Source organism: Lolium perenne, chromosome 5 (genome assembly GCF_019359855.2).
Source record: "Lolium perenne isolate Kyuss_39 chromosome 5, Kyuss_2.0, whole genome shotgun sequence".
Classification (NCBI taxonomy): Eukaryota; Viridiplantae; Streptophyta; class Magnoliopsida; order Poales; family Poaceae; genus Lolium; species Lolium perenne.
The window spans coordinates 26041760-26057188 of record NC_067248.2 but is presented as its reverse complement, the minus strand read 5'-3'; the positions used below and the strand labels follow the sequence as shown (position 1 = coordinate 26057188).

At 48.5% G+C, this 15429-nt stretch overlaps 2 protein-coding genes and 1 pseudogene across 2 annotated transcripts in view; all 3 read left to right on the top strand.

The window, feature by feature from the left end:
• Positions 1–545: 545 nt before the first annotated feature.
• On the top strand, positions 546–2658 carry LOC127298724 (uncharacterized). The gene has a single exon (XM_051328573.2). The coding sequence runs from the start codon at positions 560–562 to the stop codon at positions 2168–2170; it is 1611 nt and encodes a 536-aa protein (XP_051184533.1). The 5' UTR covers positions 546–559; the 3' UTR covers positions 2171–2658.
• Positions 2659–3235: 577 nt separating this feature from the next.
• LOC127298723 (L-type lectin-domain containing receptor kinase IX.2-like) lies at positions 3236–8773 on the top strand (annotated as a pseudogene).
• A 1329-nt stretch (positions 8774–10102) lies between these two features.
• Positions 10103–15429, top strand: part of LOC127298726 (F-box/FBD/LRR-repeat protein At1g51370) — a 102795-nt gene continuing 97468 nt past the window's right edge. The window contains exons 1-4 of the mRNA XM_051328575.2: positions 10103–11145; positions 11239–11382; positions 11596–11989; positions 13375–13683. Of these exons, the coding sequence (XP_051184535.1) occupies positions 10189–11145; positions 11239–11382; positions 11596–11989; positions 13375–13580 (1701 nt within the window). The 5' untranslated portion in view covers positions 10103–10188 and the 3' untranslated portion in view covers positions 13581–13683. The remainder of the gene's footprint in view (positions 11146–11238; positions 11383–11595; positions 11990–13374; positions 13684–15429) is intronic.

The window sequence follows — 15429 nt, the reverse complement described above, 5'->3', positions numbered from 1 at the left end:
ACCTCTGACAGCTCTCTTATGCAGCAGCAGGATCCAGGCCTGAATGACAACGACAAGTGACGTGATTTAGAAGCTTGATGTGGTCGTTCTACTCACGGCCAAATCGATGCTGCATAGTTATAGGTAAATAGATCTACTACTAGACCAGAAGATTGCCGCTTACCCCTGCCACCCCGACGATAGTGAGAGCAGAAGTCGGAGAAGGAGGAGATCAGCCTCTGTCTTAGCTACGCACGGTGACGCAGGCCTACTGTCGGAGATTCGAGCTCCTCTTCCTAAGGACGGCGAGGGTAATTTACACCGATTGTACACTTTAAGCTGGTAGAATTTAGACTAGTAGCATACACTAGGTACAAATTTGCATCAAGGAGGCCGCGCCCTAAATTCTCTAGCGACGAGTCTTGCATATCAAATTTTTATACAGGCACCATGACCGTACATGTTGTAATCGGACGGCTGCTGTCAAACGCATTCGCGCCGGGCATGGGAGAAGAGGCCAGCCCAGGCCAGGGACAGGGAGCAAAGCCTCCCTCTCCCTCGGCACACATCTGAAAACGAAATGCAGGCTAGGCCCGTCGCCGCTTCTGTTCCTCCCGACGCTTCCGCCGCCGCCGCCGCCGCCGTAGTCTCCATACTCAGCGACGCGGAGGACCCTGAAGACCGCCTCCGCGCGTCCGGCATCAGCCCGGACCCGGCCCTGTTCCCGCACCTCCGACGGTCGCTCACCGCCCTCCCCGAGTCCGCGTTCCCCGCGCTCGCTCGCTGGGCCGGCGCCGCCGCCGCCGTATCCCTCCTCGCCTCCCGGGGCCTCTTCGCCGCCTCCTGGCGCCTGCTCCTCTCGCCGGCCTCCCCGCCCCCTCCCCTCTCCGCCTTCGCCCCGCTCGTCCGCCGCTACGCCCGCCTCGGCCGCGCCCCCGCCGCCCTCCGCGCGTTCCACTTCCTCCGCCGCCACCCCAACCGCTTCACTCTAGATGACTCCCCCGCCTCCCCCGCCGCGACCTCCCTCCTGAACATGGCGGTCGGGGCGCTCTGCAAGGAGGGCCACCCGCGCGCGGCCGCCCGGCTCGTCGAGCGGTGCCGGCGCGAGGGCGAGGCGTCCCCCGACGACCGCACCTACAACATGCTCCTCGACGGCTGGTCCGGCGCGCGCCGGCTCGACAAGGTCAGGAAGCTCTGGTTGGAGATGCGTCAGGCCGGCGTTCGCCCCACGGTGGTCTCCTACGGGACGCTCATCAAGGCGCTCTGCCTGATGCAGCAGCCGGACCAGGCGGCGTGTCTCCTCGACGAGATGCGGGGGGACGGGATCGACGCCAATCTGCTCACCTGCAACCCCATCGTGAACGCCCTCGCGCACGCTGGCCGGTTCCGGGACGCGTACAAGCTGCTCGAGAGATTTCCTCTGTATGGCGTCGCGCCGAATATCTCCACATTCAACTCGCTCGTGCTGGGTTACTGCAAGTATGGGGACCTCGCCGGGGCTAGCGGTGTGCTCAAGGCCATGCTGGGGAGGGGCATCTTGCCGACCGCGAAAACGTACAATTACTTCTTCATCTTCTTTGCCAAGACCGGCAGTGTCGAGCTGGGGATGAACCTTTATAGCAAGATGATCAGCAATGGGTATGCGCCAGACCAGGTAACTTACAACCTATTGATCAAGTTGCTGAGCGAGGCGAATCGGGTTGAACTAGTGGTGCAGATGATAAAGGAGATGAAAGCTGGTGGTTTTGAGTCTGATCTAGCGACAAGCACCATGCTGGTACATTTGCTTTGCCGGACTCATCGGTTCGAGGAAGCATGTGCTGAGTTTGAGGACATGTTCCGGAGAGGGCTTGTGCCCCAGTATATCACTTACCGGATGCTTATGAAGGAGCTCAAGCGGCTCGGCTCGGTTGAACTGGTCGATAAGTTGACTGACCTAATGCGCTCAGTACCACATTCCACAAAGTTGCCTGGCAGCTACAGAGAAAAGGAAGGCGATGATGCTAAAGCCAAGCGAAAACTGATATTGGAGAAAGCTCAGGCTGTTTCCAATGTTCTCAAGGAGTGTAAAGATCCCAAGGAGTTGCACAAGCTAAAAGATGATGAAGAAACTGATGTCCAGCTTGCAGATAGGTTAGTAGCCAGCATTAGAAAGAGAGTATATGGTGGTGTCTCTAGGGCTCTTCCTTGAACATTGAGTTGGCAAAATCAAACCATGAAGATTGGTTGCATGATCGGGGACTTAGAAGTTGATCACATAAGTAACTCATACTTCACATGGTTGATTGCCCTTGGGATCTTCAAGAACAAAGAAGAGATTGTAAACTCTAGTCCTGTTTGGTTCTTTCCTCTCTTCCATTATTGATTCACAGAAGCAGCGGACACGTTTGAATGGATTATTTCTAGCAAACTGGTCAAAATGTGGCTTGAGCGCACACGAGCTCTCCGGCATACATGTAAGTAATAATTAAGCATCTATTTATATCCTTCCTGGTGTGTTCCATAGCTGTCATTTCTACATGATGCCAGTGTTAAGTAACCTGGATGTAAAAGAACAGACCACCAGGTTATGTTAGATCAGCTGATGAATGGAGTCCTAGACGTGATTCTTAATAATGCATATGTGATGTACTTCTGATTCTTCTAGGTAGAAAATGATGATACTTGCCATTTTGGATGTAGTGATGCCAGATAAGGATCTTCTTTTCCCCACAAAAAAGGTTCTTTTGATTCAAAGGATTTTTGTTGAGCGAGGCGAATCGGGTGGAACTAGTGGTGCAGATGATAAAGGAGATGAAAGCTAATGGTTTTGAGTCTGATCTGGCGACAAGCACCATGCTGGTACATTTGCTTTGCCGGACTCATCGGTTCGAGGAAGCATGTGCTGAGTTTGAGGACACGTTCCGGAGAGGGCTTGTGCCCCAGTATATCACTTACCGGATGCTTATGAAAGAGCTCAAGCGGCTTGGCTCGGTTCAACTGGTCGATAAGTTGACTGATCTGATGCGCTCAGTACCACATTCTACAAAGTTGCCTGGCAGCTACAGAGAAAAGGAAGGCGATGATGCTAAAGCCAAGAGAAAACTGATATTGGAGAAAGCTCAGGCTGTTTCCAATGTTCTCAAGGAGTGTAAAGATCCCAAGGAGTTGCACAAGCTAAAAGATGATGAAGAAACTGATGTCCAGCTTGCAGATAGGTTAGTAGCCAGCATTAGAAAAAGAGTATATGGTGGCGTCTCTAGGACTCTTCCTTGAACAGCGAGTTGGCAAAATCGAATCATTAAGATTGATTGCATGTTCGGGGATTTAGAAATCGATCAAGCAACTCATACTTCACATGATTGATTTCCCTTGGGATCTTCAAGAAGAAACAAGAGACTGTAAACTCTAATCATCTTTGGTTACTTCCTCTCCTCCATGAGTGATTCTCAGAAGCAGGGGACATGCTTGAATGGATAATTTCTAGCAAACTGGTCAAAGTGTGGCTTGAGCACACACGAGCTGTCCGGCATACATGTAAGTAACAACTGAAGCGTCTATTTATATCCTTCCTGGTGTGTTCCTGGTGATGCTAGTTAAGGGTCTATTTTCCCCGCAAACAAGGTTTTTTTTATTCGAAGTATCTTCATAGGAATTTTCGATGACTGGAATCCTGAGGAATTGTGGGATTACGTATCGCATTGAAATTCTTCCCAAGGACTCCATTCACTATATTTCATAGGAACATTTTCTATTGACTCAGTCTATGATACACTCAAACAAACTTCGGTGCAAATGTAATCCTGTAGGAGCATGAATTGCAGTCCTGTGTTTTTCATATTCATGCTTTTTTGGTATCCTGAGAATCAGAAAGCCCTTTAATGTTGTTGTGACATCCCTCCAAAAAAGGAAAAGGTAAACCTATACACACTGCTTAAAGACTTCCTTAGGTTGTTTATGCATGCATACAAACTTCATAATATTTTCTAGAACAATCAGTTCCACATAGTGAAAGGGGTCCTCTTAAGTTATTTACAAATTCATCTTATCTCTGGTAAAACCTTGCTCCTCCTTATAGTTGTACTAAGAGAGGGATTATTATTTCCTGCATTGCCTTGTTTTTGGTCTAGTTGGCCTAAGATCATTTTATTTGTTCCCTACGGAGAGACATTTATAGCTGTTGCATGGTAGCTTGCTGATACACCATCATTCTGTTCTCCAGTTCACTTAAACAATGTGTGAATTCTTAGTTTTACACATAATTTTTCTGGTTTGGTATTATTATCTTTAGGTGTTCTTTTTTTTTAGCAAACACAGAACTTTCATTTTTATAAATCGAAAAGGTAGAAAACTTTTACAAGACTAAAGTAAGGCCTAGGAAACACACACACTGCATCAGCACGATGGTGCAAATTAATGAACATCCCAGGATGTGGGCAGTGCACCAGCTCGGGACCTGAGGGTAGCTTCCTCTTTAATCTGAGCAAGGAGCATCATGGCGTTTGCACGAGCACCATAAAGGACAGACGTGTTTTGGTGCTTCCAAAGCATCCACACAGTGAGCAGGATGAGGGAAGCAGTGCCCTTCTGTCGATCCTTCGGAACGCAGCCTTTAGTCGAAAGCCATCATTCAATCAAGGGAGTGTCACGGTCTGGGAGCCTAAAGGGGAGCCTAATCATGAGAGAATTACAGCCCAGACTTGCCTGGTGAATGGTCAGCTCAGCAAGATGGCACCATGGTCTTTGTAGCTTGATTGCAGAGATGACAAGTCTGATCATGTGAGAAGCCACGGCTTTGAAGGTAGTATGCAGTCCAACAACGGTTCAGCCCAGCCAGCCAGGAGAACATCTTGACTTTGCGAGAAGCCCAGGTAAGCCAAGTTAGCTTCCATGCCGGGCATCTTAGGGAGCTCTTGAAACTGGCTTTGTAGCAAGATCGCACTGTGTAGATGCAGTTCTCAGATCACTTCCAGACCAGGCGGTCGGGATGGTTTCTGGAAGTCATTTATATTTCATGTTATATCTATTTTCGCGCCTTCTTTAAGAAGATGGAGAACTTTTAGTCTGAAGAATTTTTTGAAACGAGGCAAAATATTTGCCATTTTCATTGATTAAGGAGACGTTATTAGAAGTCTTACAAACCAAACAAACTTGACTAAGAGTCAAGCGCAAAAGAACCTAGCCTACTCTCGCGGCATGACAATACTCAAAGCCTTAGCCCCGGCAAGACTCCACATGGCCACCTCTTCCTTTATTTTGATAACTAGCATATTTGAGGTAGAAGTTTCATTTCGGAATACGCGTGCATTTCTTTCCTTCCAAATTTCCCATGAGATCAACATAGCAAGCGATGTCACGGCCTTCTTTGATTGTCCATGCTTGTGCACCCCCTCCATCCACCACTCTTTGACGGAGCGCAATGCATGCCAATCACTTATGGTCACCTCGTTTAACCCGAGCCAAGACTTAATTTTGGACCATATCCGGATGGTGAAACGGCATTTGAAGAGCAGATGGGAAGCGGTTTCTTGCACTTGATTGCATAGCTTACACGTACCACAATCTGGCCATCTTCAGTCTGAAGAATGTCTCTTTAGTACACATCTACTAGGAACTTTACAGATTGAGGCATAATGTTCTACGAATTTGTTTGGTGTACAAATGGCCAATTCATAGATGATCTAGTTTTTGTCATATGTGTACTCATTTATATGCAGAAACAATTCCTTCACACAGTATTGCAGTATATTCCTAACAATTTGTGCCCTTATTTATTTATTTATCACATAACACATGATTTCATCACTTCAGGGATGGATACATGTGGTTCTGGAGACATGCATAGAGCAGAAGCTCATCATGCATGGTTTTGTCGAGCAGTTTGAGCAGTGGAGAACTGTCAAACAACGAAAATGCTTTCAAACTGAAATTGCCACTCCCCAAGACCCCAGGTCTTCTGCCTAGTTTGACATCACTGAAGGGATAGTGACTGGGGGGAAATACTAATATTTCTGACACTGAGTGGGGCAAATAGTAAACATGTAAGCCAAAAACAGGCCGGCAATTCGTTCAAATGCCATTTGGCATCATCCAAGCTCCAATTTGTGTTTCTTCTTCAGACAGATTTTCTACTCCGTCATAATCAGCAAAAATAATATGGTGCACATAAGCTTAGTCTTGATCAGATAGGTGCACAAGCATAAACTAATCAGTTAGGCATGAGAGCATCACATGGAAGTTACCTTTCTTTGGATCCCAACTCCCAAGCATCTCGCCATCCCTCCTGGCTGGCCGTCCTCCATGGCTTTCAGACTTGTTATCCTCGTCCTCGCCCTGGTTGCATCTCTCGGCGATGCTGCCACAGTTGGCCAGGAGGTCAAGGTCATGACTCCACTAAACCCTTCGTGCTCGACCACTGGCAACTACACCGACGGCAGCCAGTTCAAGAAGAACCTTGATGAGCTCCTCGCCGCCCTCCCTGCGGCCGCAGGCGGCAACGGCTGGTTCTACGACAACACGGTGGGGGACCCGGGATCACTGGACCAGGTCTTCGGCCTCATCATGTGCTACGCCGACCGTGACGCGGCCCAGTGCCTGGAGTGCCTCGCCGGAGCGTCAGCGGGGATCACGACTGTGTGCCCAGGCAGCCGAGTGGTGCGTGCGGCCTATGATGCGTGCGTGCTCGGGTACTCGCCGGCGCCACCGTTCACCTCCACGGCCAACCTCGACGTCCCTTTCTACGTGACCCTCGACGTGCCATTCACGGTTGACCCGACTACCATGGCCAAGGCGTGGCTCCGGCTGATGGCCGACCTCACGTGGCGCGCTGCTGGGACACCTTCGCGGGTGGCGAGCGGGAGCACGCCGTACGATGAGTCGTCGCAAGTGTACGGGCTGGTGCAGTGCACAAGGGACCTCAACGCCAGTGAATGCAGCCGGTGCCTCTCCTCCTTGGTCGGCCAACTGCCGGAGCTGTTCCAGAATGAGTCCGTCGGGGCCGTCAAGGCGTACAGCTGCTACGTGCACTACGAGCTTGATCCCTTCGACATAACCCTGCCGCCTCTACCAGAGGCCCCGCCGCCCTCGCAGCCAATGTCTCCACAGCTGGGGGCTCCACAGCTGAGAGGTCAGTACTCAGTAGCAGTCTGGCATGGCATCCAAGATAGCTAGTCCCAGAATAGTACCATCTTAAATTTTATGAGTAGATTTTAAGCAGCGTTCTTGCAATGAAGTGCTAATACAGCATTGTTGCTGAAATTTCACCACAGATTCATCGTCTTCTTCAAGGTCTTCTTCGAGGACAGGGCTTCTGATTGGCATCGCCGTCGGTACAGTGTCATTCTTCGTCATTCTGGTCGGCTTCTTGGTCTGTCTCCTTCTCCGGCGACGGCCAAAGGAACCTAAAGTCCATGTTACCGGTGAGGCAAGGAGGCAAAAGCAGGAAGATGTCAGTTTGTCCAACGATGATCCTGCCATGGAAGACGTCTTTGAGAAAGGAACCGGGCCCAAGCGGTTTCGATACAGCGAGCTGGCCATCGCCACCGACAACTTCTCCGACGAGATGAAGCTTGGGGAAGGAGGCTTCGGCTCCGTATACAGAGGACTTCTCAAGGAATCCAACCTTGAGGTGGCCATCAAGAGAGTCTCCAAGGGGTCCAAACAGGGGAAGAAGGAGTACGCCTCGGAGGTGACCATCATAAGCCGGCTCCGGCACCGGAACCTCGTGCAGCTCATTGGCTGGTGCCATGGCGGAGGTGAGCTGCTCCTCGTCTACGAGCTCATGCCCAACGGCAGCTTGGACGCACACCTCTACTATGGTGGCAAGAACGGCCCCGTGCTGCCATGGCAGGTGAGGCACGAGATTGTGCTGGGAGTGGGCTCCGCGCTTCTGTACCTGCACCAGGAGTGGGAGCAGTGCGTGCTCCACAGGGATATCAAGCCCAGCAATGTCATGTTGGACGCCTCCTTCACCGCCAAGCTTGGCGACTTCGGCCTTGCGAGGCTCGTCGACCACGGCCGGGGGGCGCACACGACGGTGCTTGCTGGCACGATGGGGTACATGGACCCGGAGTGCATGAGCACCGGCCGGACCAGCGCCGAGTCAGACGTGTACAGCTTTGGTGTCATGCTCCTCGAGATCGCCTGCGGCAAGCGGGCTCTTGCACTGGCAGGAGAGTACATGGTGCACCTCGCCCAGCGGGTCTGGCAACGTACGGCGATGGAAGGGTTCTGGAAGCCGCCGACATGCGGCTGGAGGGGGAGTTCGACGTTGGCGAGATGGAGCGCGTCATAATTGTCGGGCTCTGGTGTGCGCACCCTGACAGGACCTTGAGGCCATCGATCAGGCAGGCCGTCAGCGTACTGCGGTGCGAGCAGCCCTTGCCGATCCTCCCGTCAAGGATGCCGGTGGCGACCTTCGTGTACGTGCCGCTGCAGGTTGATGCCTCCAGTTGGGGTTCTTATGGTGTCACCGGCGCTGGCGGCAGCAGCCGGATGGACACCACGACTGGGAAGTCGGTGTCGATGCGAAGCAAGACGCTAGTTGAAGGACAGGTCACTGGACGGTAGATGCTGTGAAGTTAAACTATGGATCACATTAATTTGCTAATTCTTCTGATCTCTAATTCCTCTAGTCTAGGTGTGGCATTACAATTCCAAAAACTTGAATAGTGGCATATATGTTGTGACTTGTGAGACATATATTGTGAAAGATCATTGTGCACACGTGCACAATAATTAATGCCTATCATGCAAGCTCAAATGATTAGACTAAAAGTCAAATATGGAGATTTCTGTATCTTTACTGTTTCATTCCATATAAAGTTTGAACTGGGACGTGAGTTCAGTTTCTCCACTCTTACATGTGCTGGCATTAACCTTTTACAGAAGTCATAACAAACAAATCATTCTCAAATAATATTGAGTGCTTATTTTGCTCAATGTTGCAATGTTTCTGTACGAACTGAATATGTATGAAATGCGGTATCTGAATGTGATCTTTCTCCCGCGAATGCACTTTACAAATTTAAAGGTTCGTATAAGGTGCTTAATCCGCATGACACATTTTAAGCCTGTATATTCAATTCAAGGTGTATTTAAACACGTTTTCATAGTTTCTCTTTTAATAGGTCTGCTAGAGTTGTTCTCAGGATGGTAGCACTCCTCAACTCCCTGTCCACTCTTTTTTCTTTGCCATAACTATTGAAACAAGGATGTCTCATTTCGATCTCATATAGCAGTTGTCTGACTTAATTTTTTCTGACTTTGTAGCAATGCACGTGCACTGTGCTTAACCTATTATGAAAATATATCCATGGTGAATATATTGGTATGGATTTGATATACTACAGTGTTGGTGGATTTTTCAACCTCAGATTAAGAAACACGGGAACACAAATCCCTTAACTGCAAAAAACATCCACAAGTAAGTTACTACTAGGTTCGTTCTTAAATATACATGGTTCGATAGGCTAAAATAGCTTACCAAAGCAGAAGCAAATTTGGTGCACATGAACAAGTGTTCTTGTCTTTTTAAATATTTGAAAATTGTATTTCTCTATTTAAAAAATTTATCAAATTTGTTCCATTAATACATACAAATATCCCGAATACTCGTGCGAAATTTTGATAGAAATTACATTGTATTTTAAGCTACATAAAAAAAACTCCGGGGCACTAGTGCTCACGTGCACAAGGCACTTTCCGTCCGCTACAAAAACATCTTATATTATGGAAAAGATATAGTATTTAATACTCTAGTGGTCCTCTTTCCCTTATACTCACTCCTTAAATTAGATTTGGTTACAGTCAAAGCTTATAAAGTTTGATCAACTATATATATATATAAATAAATATATTAACTCATAATACATGTATATACTTTGAAAATATATTTCATGATTCTGATAAGACCGAATTGATATAATAGAGGCTGATATTATTTTCTACATATTTTATTGAATTTTATAAAATTTGAGTTTCACCAAAACTAATATGCATGCATGCTAATTTGGGTAGTAGGAGTAGTTTCCATTAATCCCATTTAATATCTACTCATGGGCCCGCGAGCAACTAGGTTCCGACATTTGGCCCATCGATAAACACACCACCACCCCGACCGAACGCAACAAAACTGATCACTCGCTGCTCGCCACTCCACTCGCCTCCAATCCAATCTCAGACAAAACCCTAGCTCGCCGCGCCCGTGCTGACCTTCCGCCGGCGCGGGCCATGGCCAGACCGCCCTCCAGCGCCGACCCGCACCTGCAGTTCCGACGCACTGAGCGGCTCCCGTCGTTCATCCACAGCAACCTCCCGGACCCGCCTGTCACCACCACGGCCCGCCTCCGCGCCGCCCGCACCTCCGGCGGCGTCGACCGCATCAGCCACCTCCCCGACGCCCTCCTCCGCGAGATCGTCTCCCGCCTCCCCGCCAAGGACGCCGCCCGCACCGCCGCGCTCGCCGCGCGCTGGCGCGGGGTCTGGCGCTCCACGCCGATAGCCCTCGTCGACACCCACCTGCTCCCCAGCGGCGCCAGCGCGAGCTCGCTGGACGTCACAGCCGCCGTCTCCCAAATCCTCGCCGCGCACCCGGGGCCCTTCCGCTGCGTCCACCTCACCCGCGGCCGCATGGGCGAGCACCCGGCCCACCTCAGGCTCTGGCTCCGGCTCCTCGCCGCCAGGGGCGTCCAGGAGCTCGTCCTCGTCAACCGCCCCTCGCCCAGCGGCGACGTGCCCCTCCCCAGGACGCTCTTCGCCATCTCCACCCTCACCCGCCTCTACATCGGCGTCTGGAAGTTCCCGGACGCGGCCGGCCTCGCCGCCGCCTCCTTCCCCCACCTCCGGGAGCTCGGCATCTGCAGCGTCGCCGTCGAGACCGGCGACATCGACCTCGTCGTCGCCAGGAGCCCCGCCCTGGAGATCCTCAACATCCAGGGGACCATGAACGGGGTGCACCTCCGCCTCATCAGCAAGAGCCTCCGGTGCGTGCAGATCTGCGCCTTCGTCCTGGAGAGCGTCGAGGTGGTCAGCGCCCCGTGCCTCGAGCGCCTCATCCTGTCGGAATGCCTCGGCCCTGCCGGTGGGTCATGTACCACCGTGAAGATTGGCAATGCCCCCAAGCTGAGCTTGTTCGGAAAGCTCGAGACTGGAAAATATGCGCTAGAGATCCAAGACACTGTCATCATGGTACACTTCCAGTCCAGCCTCGAATATCTTTCAATTCTCTTCAATTTGCTATTGCAATGTGCCAACTTTATGGCTGAATTGGGTCCATTTCAGGCTGGGATTAAGACAGGTCCAAGCATGATGGTCACCAGCGTCAAGACACTTAGCTTGAAGGTGCGCTTCGGAGTCCACAGCGACATCAAGATGGTGCCCGCCTTCCTCAAATGCTTTCCCTGTCTTGAGGCTCTGCACATTATGGTACCCCTAGCTTTTCATCCTTTTTTTTTGTATTCTCATATTGTTGCTTCTGCAGCTGCATGATCCATTACTTGCTGAAATGCTCACTAGCTAGTTTTAAAAATTGATAATTGCAGTCTGAAAATTGTTGCATTCTCATATTGTTGCTTCTGCTGCATGATCCATTACTTGATGAAACGTTCACTGGTTTCTTAAAACAAATGATAATTGCAGTCTGGAAAATGTGACCATCCCGCTGGCAAGCTCAACCTGGACTTCTGGGAAGAGGTTGGCCCCATCGTAGGCGTGCGGTTGCGCATGAAGGTGATGACATTCCTCGACTACCATGCGCAGCAAGATGAGATTGCCTTCCTCCAGTACATCTTCCAGAATGCGCAGGTGCTCAAGTATGTGCTGGTTTCGGCGGTCAATCCAAGATACACTGCACTGTCCGCAGATGACATGTTCAACACCTTGTACGGTTTGAGCGATGATTTATGGCTCAGCAAGTTCTCTTTTGCTATTGGTGGGACTCATGGTCCGGAAGGAGGTGAACCCTGGACTTTCCGACGAGGAGCAGACTTTTCAGACAGCGACCCTTTGGCACCGGTCAAATTCATCATAAGGGGTTAGTATTGTTTCGTAGTATCTAAATTACTCATCACTGTAGTAGCAAAGTTATTCCAGTATGAAATGCAAATCTTTATGTACAACTATGTGAGCTAGGTCGATTACTTCTCTTACTTTAGGTATGCATTTCTGTGAAAATTTATCTTTGAACAGCATGTCCAGTAGACATATATAGTCAGCCAATTGTCCCTTCAAGGCCAAACCTCAACTTTCAGGACTTAGTGGTCGCATGATTCTCATATAAGTACATATGATGCATGCTGTTGAATTACATCACTTTGCACCTTTCTTGTTATATTTTCTGTTTTCTTGGTGATGCACTACTTCTATTGCCGCATTCAAGCACCTTGTTAGATTTAACCAGCATGATTATCCTAAGTATATGTGTGAATTAATTTAATTTGGTGGTGCTAATATGACTGTCTAGCGCCATATCTATTGGTTGCAGATTGCATCATCCTGTAATCCCAATTGCTCATACAACATTAATCATCACTATAGTATCTCATTGCAATGTTATTCCAGTATGAAACATGAATCTTTATGTTCAGCTACCGCGAGCTAGGTCGATTACTTTAGGCATGCATTTCAGCAATGATTTATCTCTCAGCTGTATTTCCACTAGACTTCATTAGCCAACTGTTCCTTAAACAAAAAGCCTTGACTTTCAGGACTTGGAGGTTGTCTGTTCCCCAGTAATTGATTTTGCACAAAGCTATAATGCATGCAGTAGAATTATACTACCTCCGTTTCAAGGAATAAGGCGCACGCGTATTCCAAGATGAACTTTGATCATAAAAATTGAGCAACAAAATCTTGATTATATTATATGTATATAGCATCGTTGGATTCGTATTGAAAAGCATTTTTTAATGATACTAATTTCATACAAACAATCTTTATCTATTTAAAGTAATTCTTGGTCAAACAAAAAGCTCGTAAAACGAGGGCGCCTTATTCCTTGAAACGGAGGTAGTATCACTTTGTTCCTTGCATGCTCTATTTTCTTGGTGCCACCCTAATTTTTGTTGCAGTATATTCAAGCACCTTGTTATATTTAACTTACTTGCTTCATGTTGTGTACATACCTTGTCAATCAATATAAGATCCCACACACATCTGAACTCTTAGTATGCCCTTAGCACACTATCTCACATTTCAGATCACATTCATGCCATGTCTGTGAGCCACTACACTATCTCACATTTCATATATTTACTGTTATCCTGTTATCTTGCGTGGCAAAATCCATACATAGCCAAGACCTTGGATGTGCAGTAAAATATAGAGCCTTCACCCTGACTCAGCCCCTTCTGTTCTACTATGTTGCTAGATCACTTGTCTACTTCATTCATCCTAATCAGGCTGTCTTCTGTTATGCAGCTGCAGGTCCGGAGACTCACCAGCAGAAGCCTCAAGCTGGCAAGACTAGCCAGCAGAAGCCGCAAGCTGCCAAGACTCGGCAGCAGAAGCCGAAAGCTGCCAAGACTCGGCAGGAGAAGCCGAAAGCTGCCAAGACTCGGCAGGAGAAGCCGAAAGCTGCCAAGACTCGGCAGCAGAAGCAGAAAGCTGGCATTCCTTGCAACTGAAATCCTCGGCGCCCGGAGCAATGGAGCGTGGAGTATGCACCACGGGCTGGCGTGTTTAATCTGCATAACTAGCCTGGTCTGGTTGCTGTCCACGGCTCTTGTAGTGATCTAGTTCTGTGGTTGTGTGTAAGTTGCTACTCTGTTTTGCATGAGAGAGAGTTGTGTGCGGTGTGTAAGGGGTACTGTGGCATGTAACTTAAGATGACATGATTGAGTTGGCAACTTTAGGCAGAGTTAAGGCATCCTTGGAGTGGCGGAGCCAGAACTTGAAGTCTGTGTTGTCATTTGTAATCTGTGATGTCAAATACATGTGTTTTTATTTATTTTAATATATTTTATCATGATTTTATACTAGCATACAAAGAATTTGCTAAAAACCTGTGTGGTCAATTGACCACACAGGTCTCAATGTGGCTACGCCACTGCCTTGGACTAGAGAAACATGCTTCATTTCGCTGTAATGAACTGCCTGTACTGTACCTTCAAATTTGATTTCCTGGTCACGGTGGCTTGACTGGGAAATATGCTTCATTTTGTGCCGGGACTTGACAGCTTAAAGGGAACCCTGTTTTTCTACTTGCAAGTTGCAAATGTCCACAAAGTCATTTTCTGACCGTGAACAGTACGGAATATCTACTATTCACATCTTGGGTTTGCTACTTTTCACAACAGGATTAATCTTGGTCTCAAAGAGAAACTGGATATAGTCTTAGAATTACAATTAGCCTTCGCATGAACAGCATAGTGTCATCGAGCAAACAGCCATGCCACTGAGAGTATCTATGGTTCAGATTTTCTATGGTCTGACAACAAAAAAAGTTAATAAGAAGTGAAGTCATTTTTCGTAACTTTTATTTGCTACATTGATGTAATATTTATGTACCATAGAACAAAAATTCTAATTTGAATTCAACCTACACTTCAAAGAAAAAAGTACTTTCTCATACAAATTGTCGTGAATAGTACTGTTGCTTAATTTGTCTTTTTATCCTCAACGAATAGATTTGGTTTACTTTTCAACTTTTGCGGTACCCTACACACGTATAGGGCTCGTTTGATTCATACGATTTGTGTAAGAATTGTGTAGGATTAGGATCCTATTGGAAAAATTCTTACACAAGTTGTTTGATTCATAGGAACATATCCTATAGAAAATAATCCTAAAAAAATCTTGTTGTGTAAATCCTATTGTTTGACACGAGAAAAACGTCTGTGAAAGACATAGGCGCTACGTTGAGGGGAAGGATGGTAGCATGTTTCCCTTATGCGCCGGGTAAAGAAAATAGGTGCGGGCGTGCCAGTGTACCGTAGTACACAAGAAAAAGATAGGGAAGCATGCATTTCATTAATCTCTCTTGGAGAAACAAAGTACAAGTTCCCGAATACAAAGCGCTCCGTGGCCTGCTCGCGCGGCCAGCGTGACTATGGCGATTGCGATCTCCTGGTTCTCGGGGCCTCGGAAGACTCCCGGTTAATTACTCCCGCGGGTTACGCCGCGAGACACCTCCGATTAAGCCGTGTGGTCGTCTTCGTCGTCTTCGCTTCACGTCCTGCATGCATGATGTGATGGTGGTGTGTGTGGGCGGCGGCAGAGCCCGTGTCCTCGTCGGTACACGCGCCGCATGTAGCATGGCCTTTGCTCCGGCCAAGCCCGCCCTCGCCGTCGCGCCTCGTCGGTCTTGACGGTGTTGATGTAGTTGGAGTTGAAGTAGCATGAGTCCGCTCAGCTGGGACTTCTCGACGACCAGTAGCCTCGTCGGGATGTGCAAGGGGTATGCCTCGCGGGAGTAAAAAATGATGGAGGAGACCAGCGTCGGTGTGAAAACCAACGCACGCACGTAAGTCGGTG

Excerpts from the sequence above, each read along its gene's own strand:
- LOC127298724 (XM_051328573.2), top strand. The coding sequence starts at position 560 with ATGCAGGCTAGGCCCGTCGCCGCTTCTGTTCCTCCCGACGCTTCCGCC.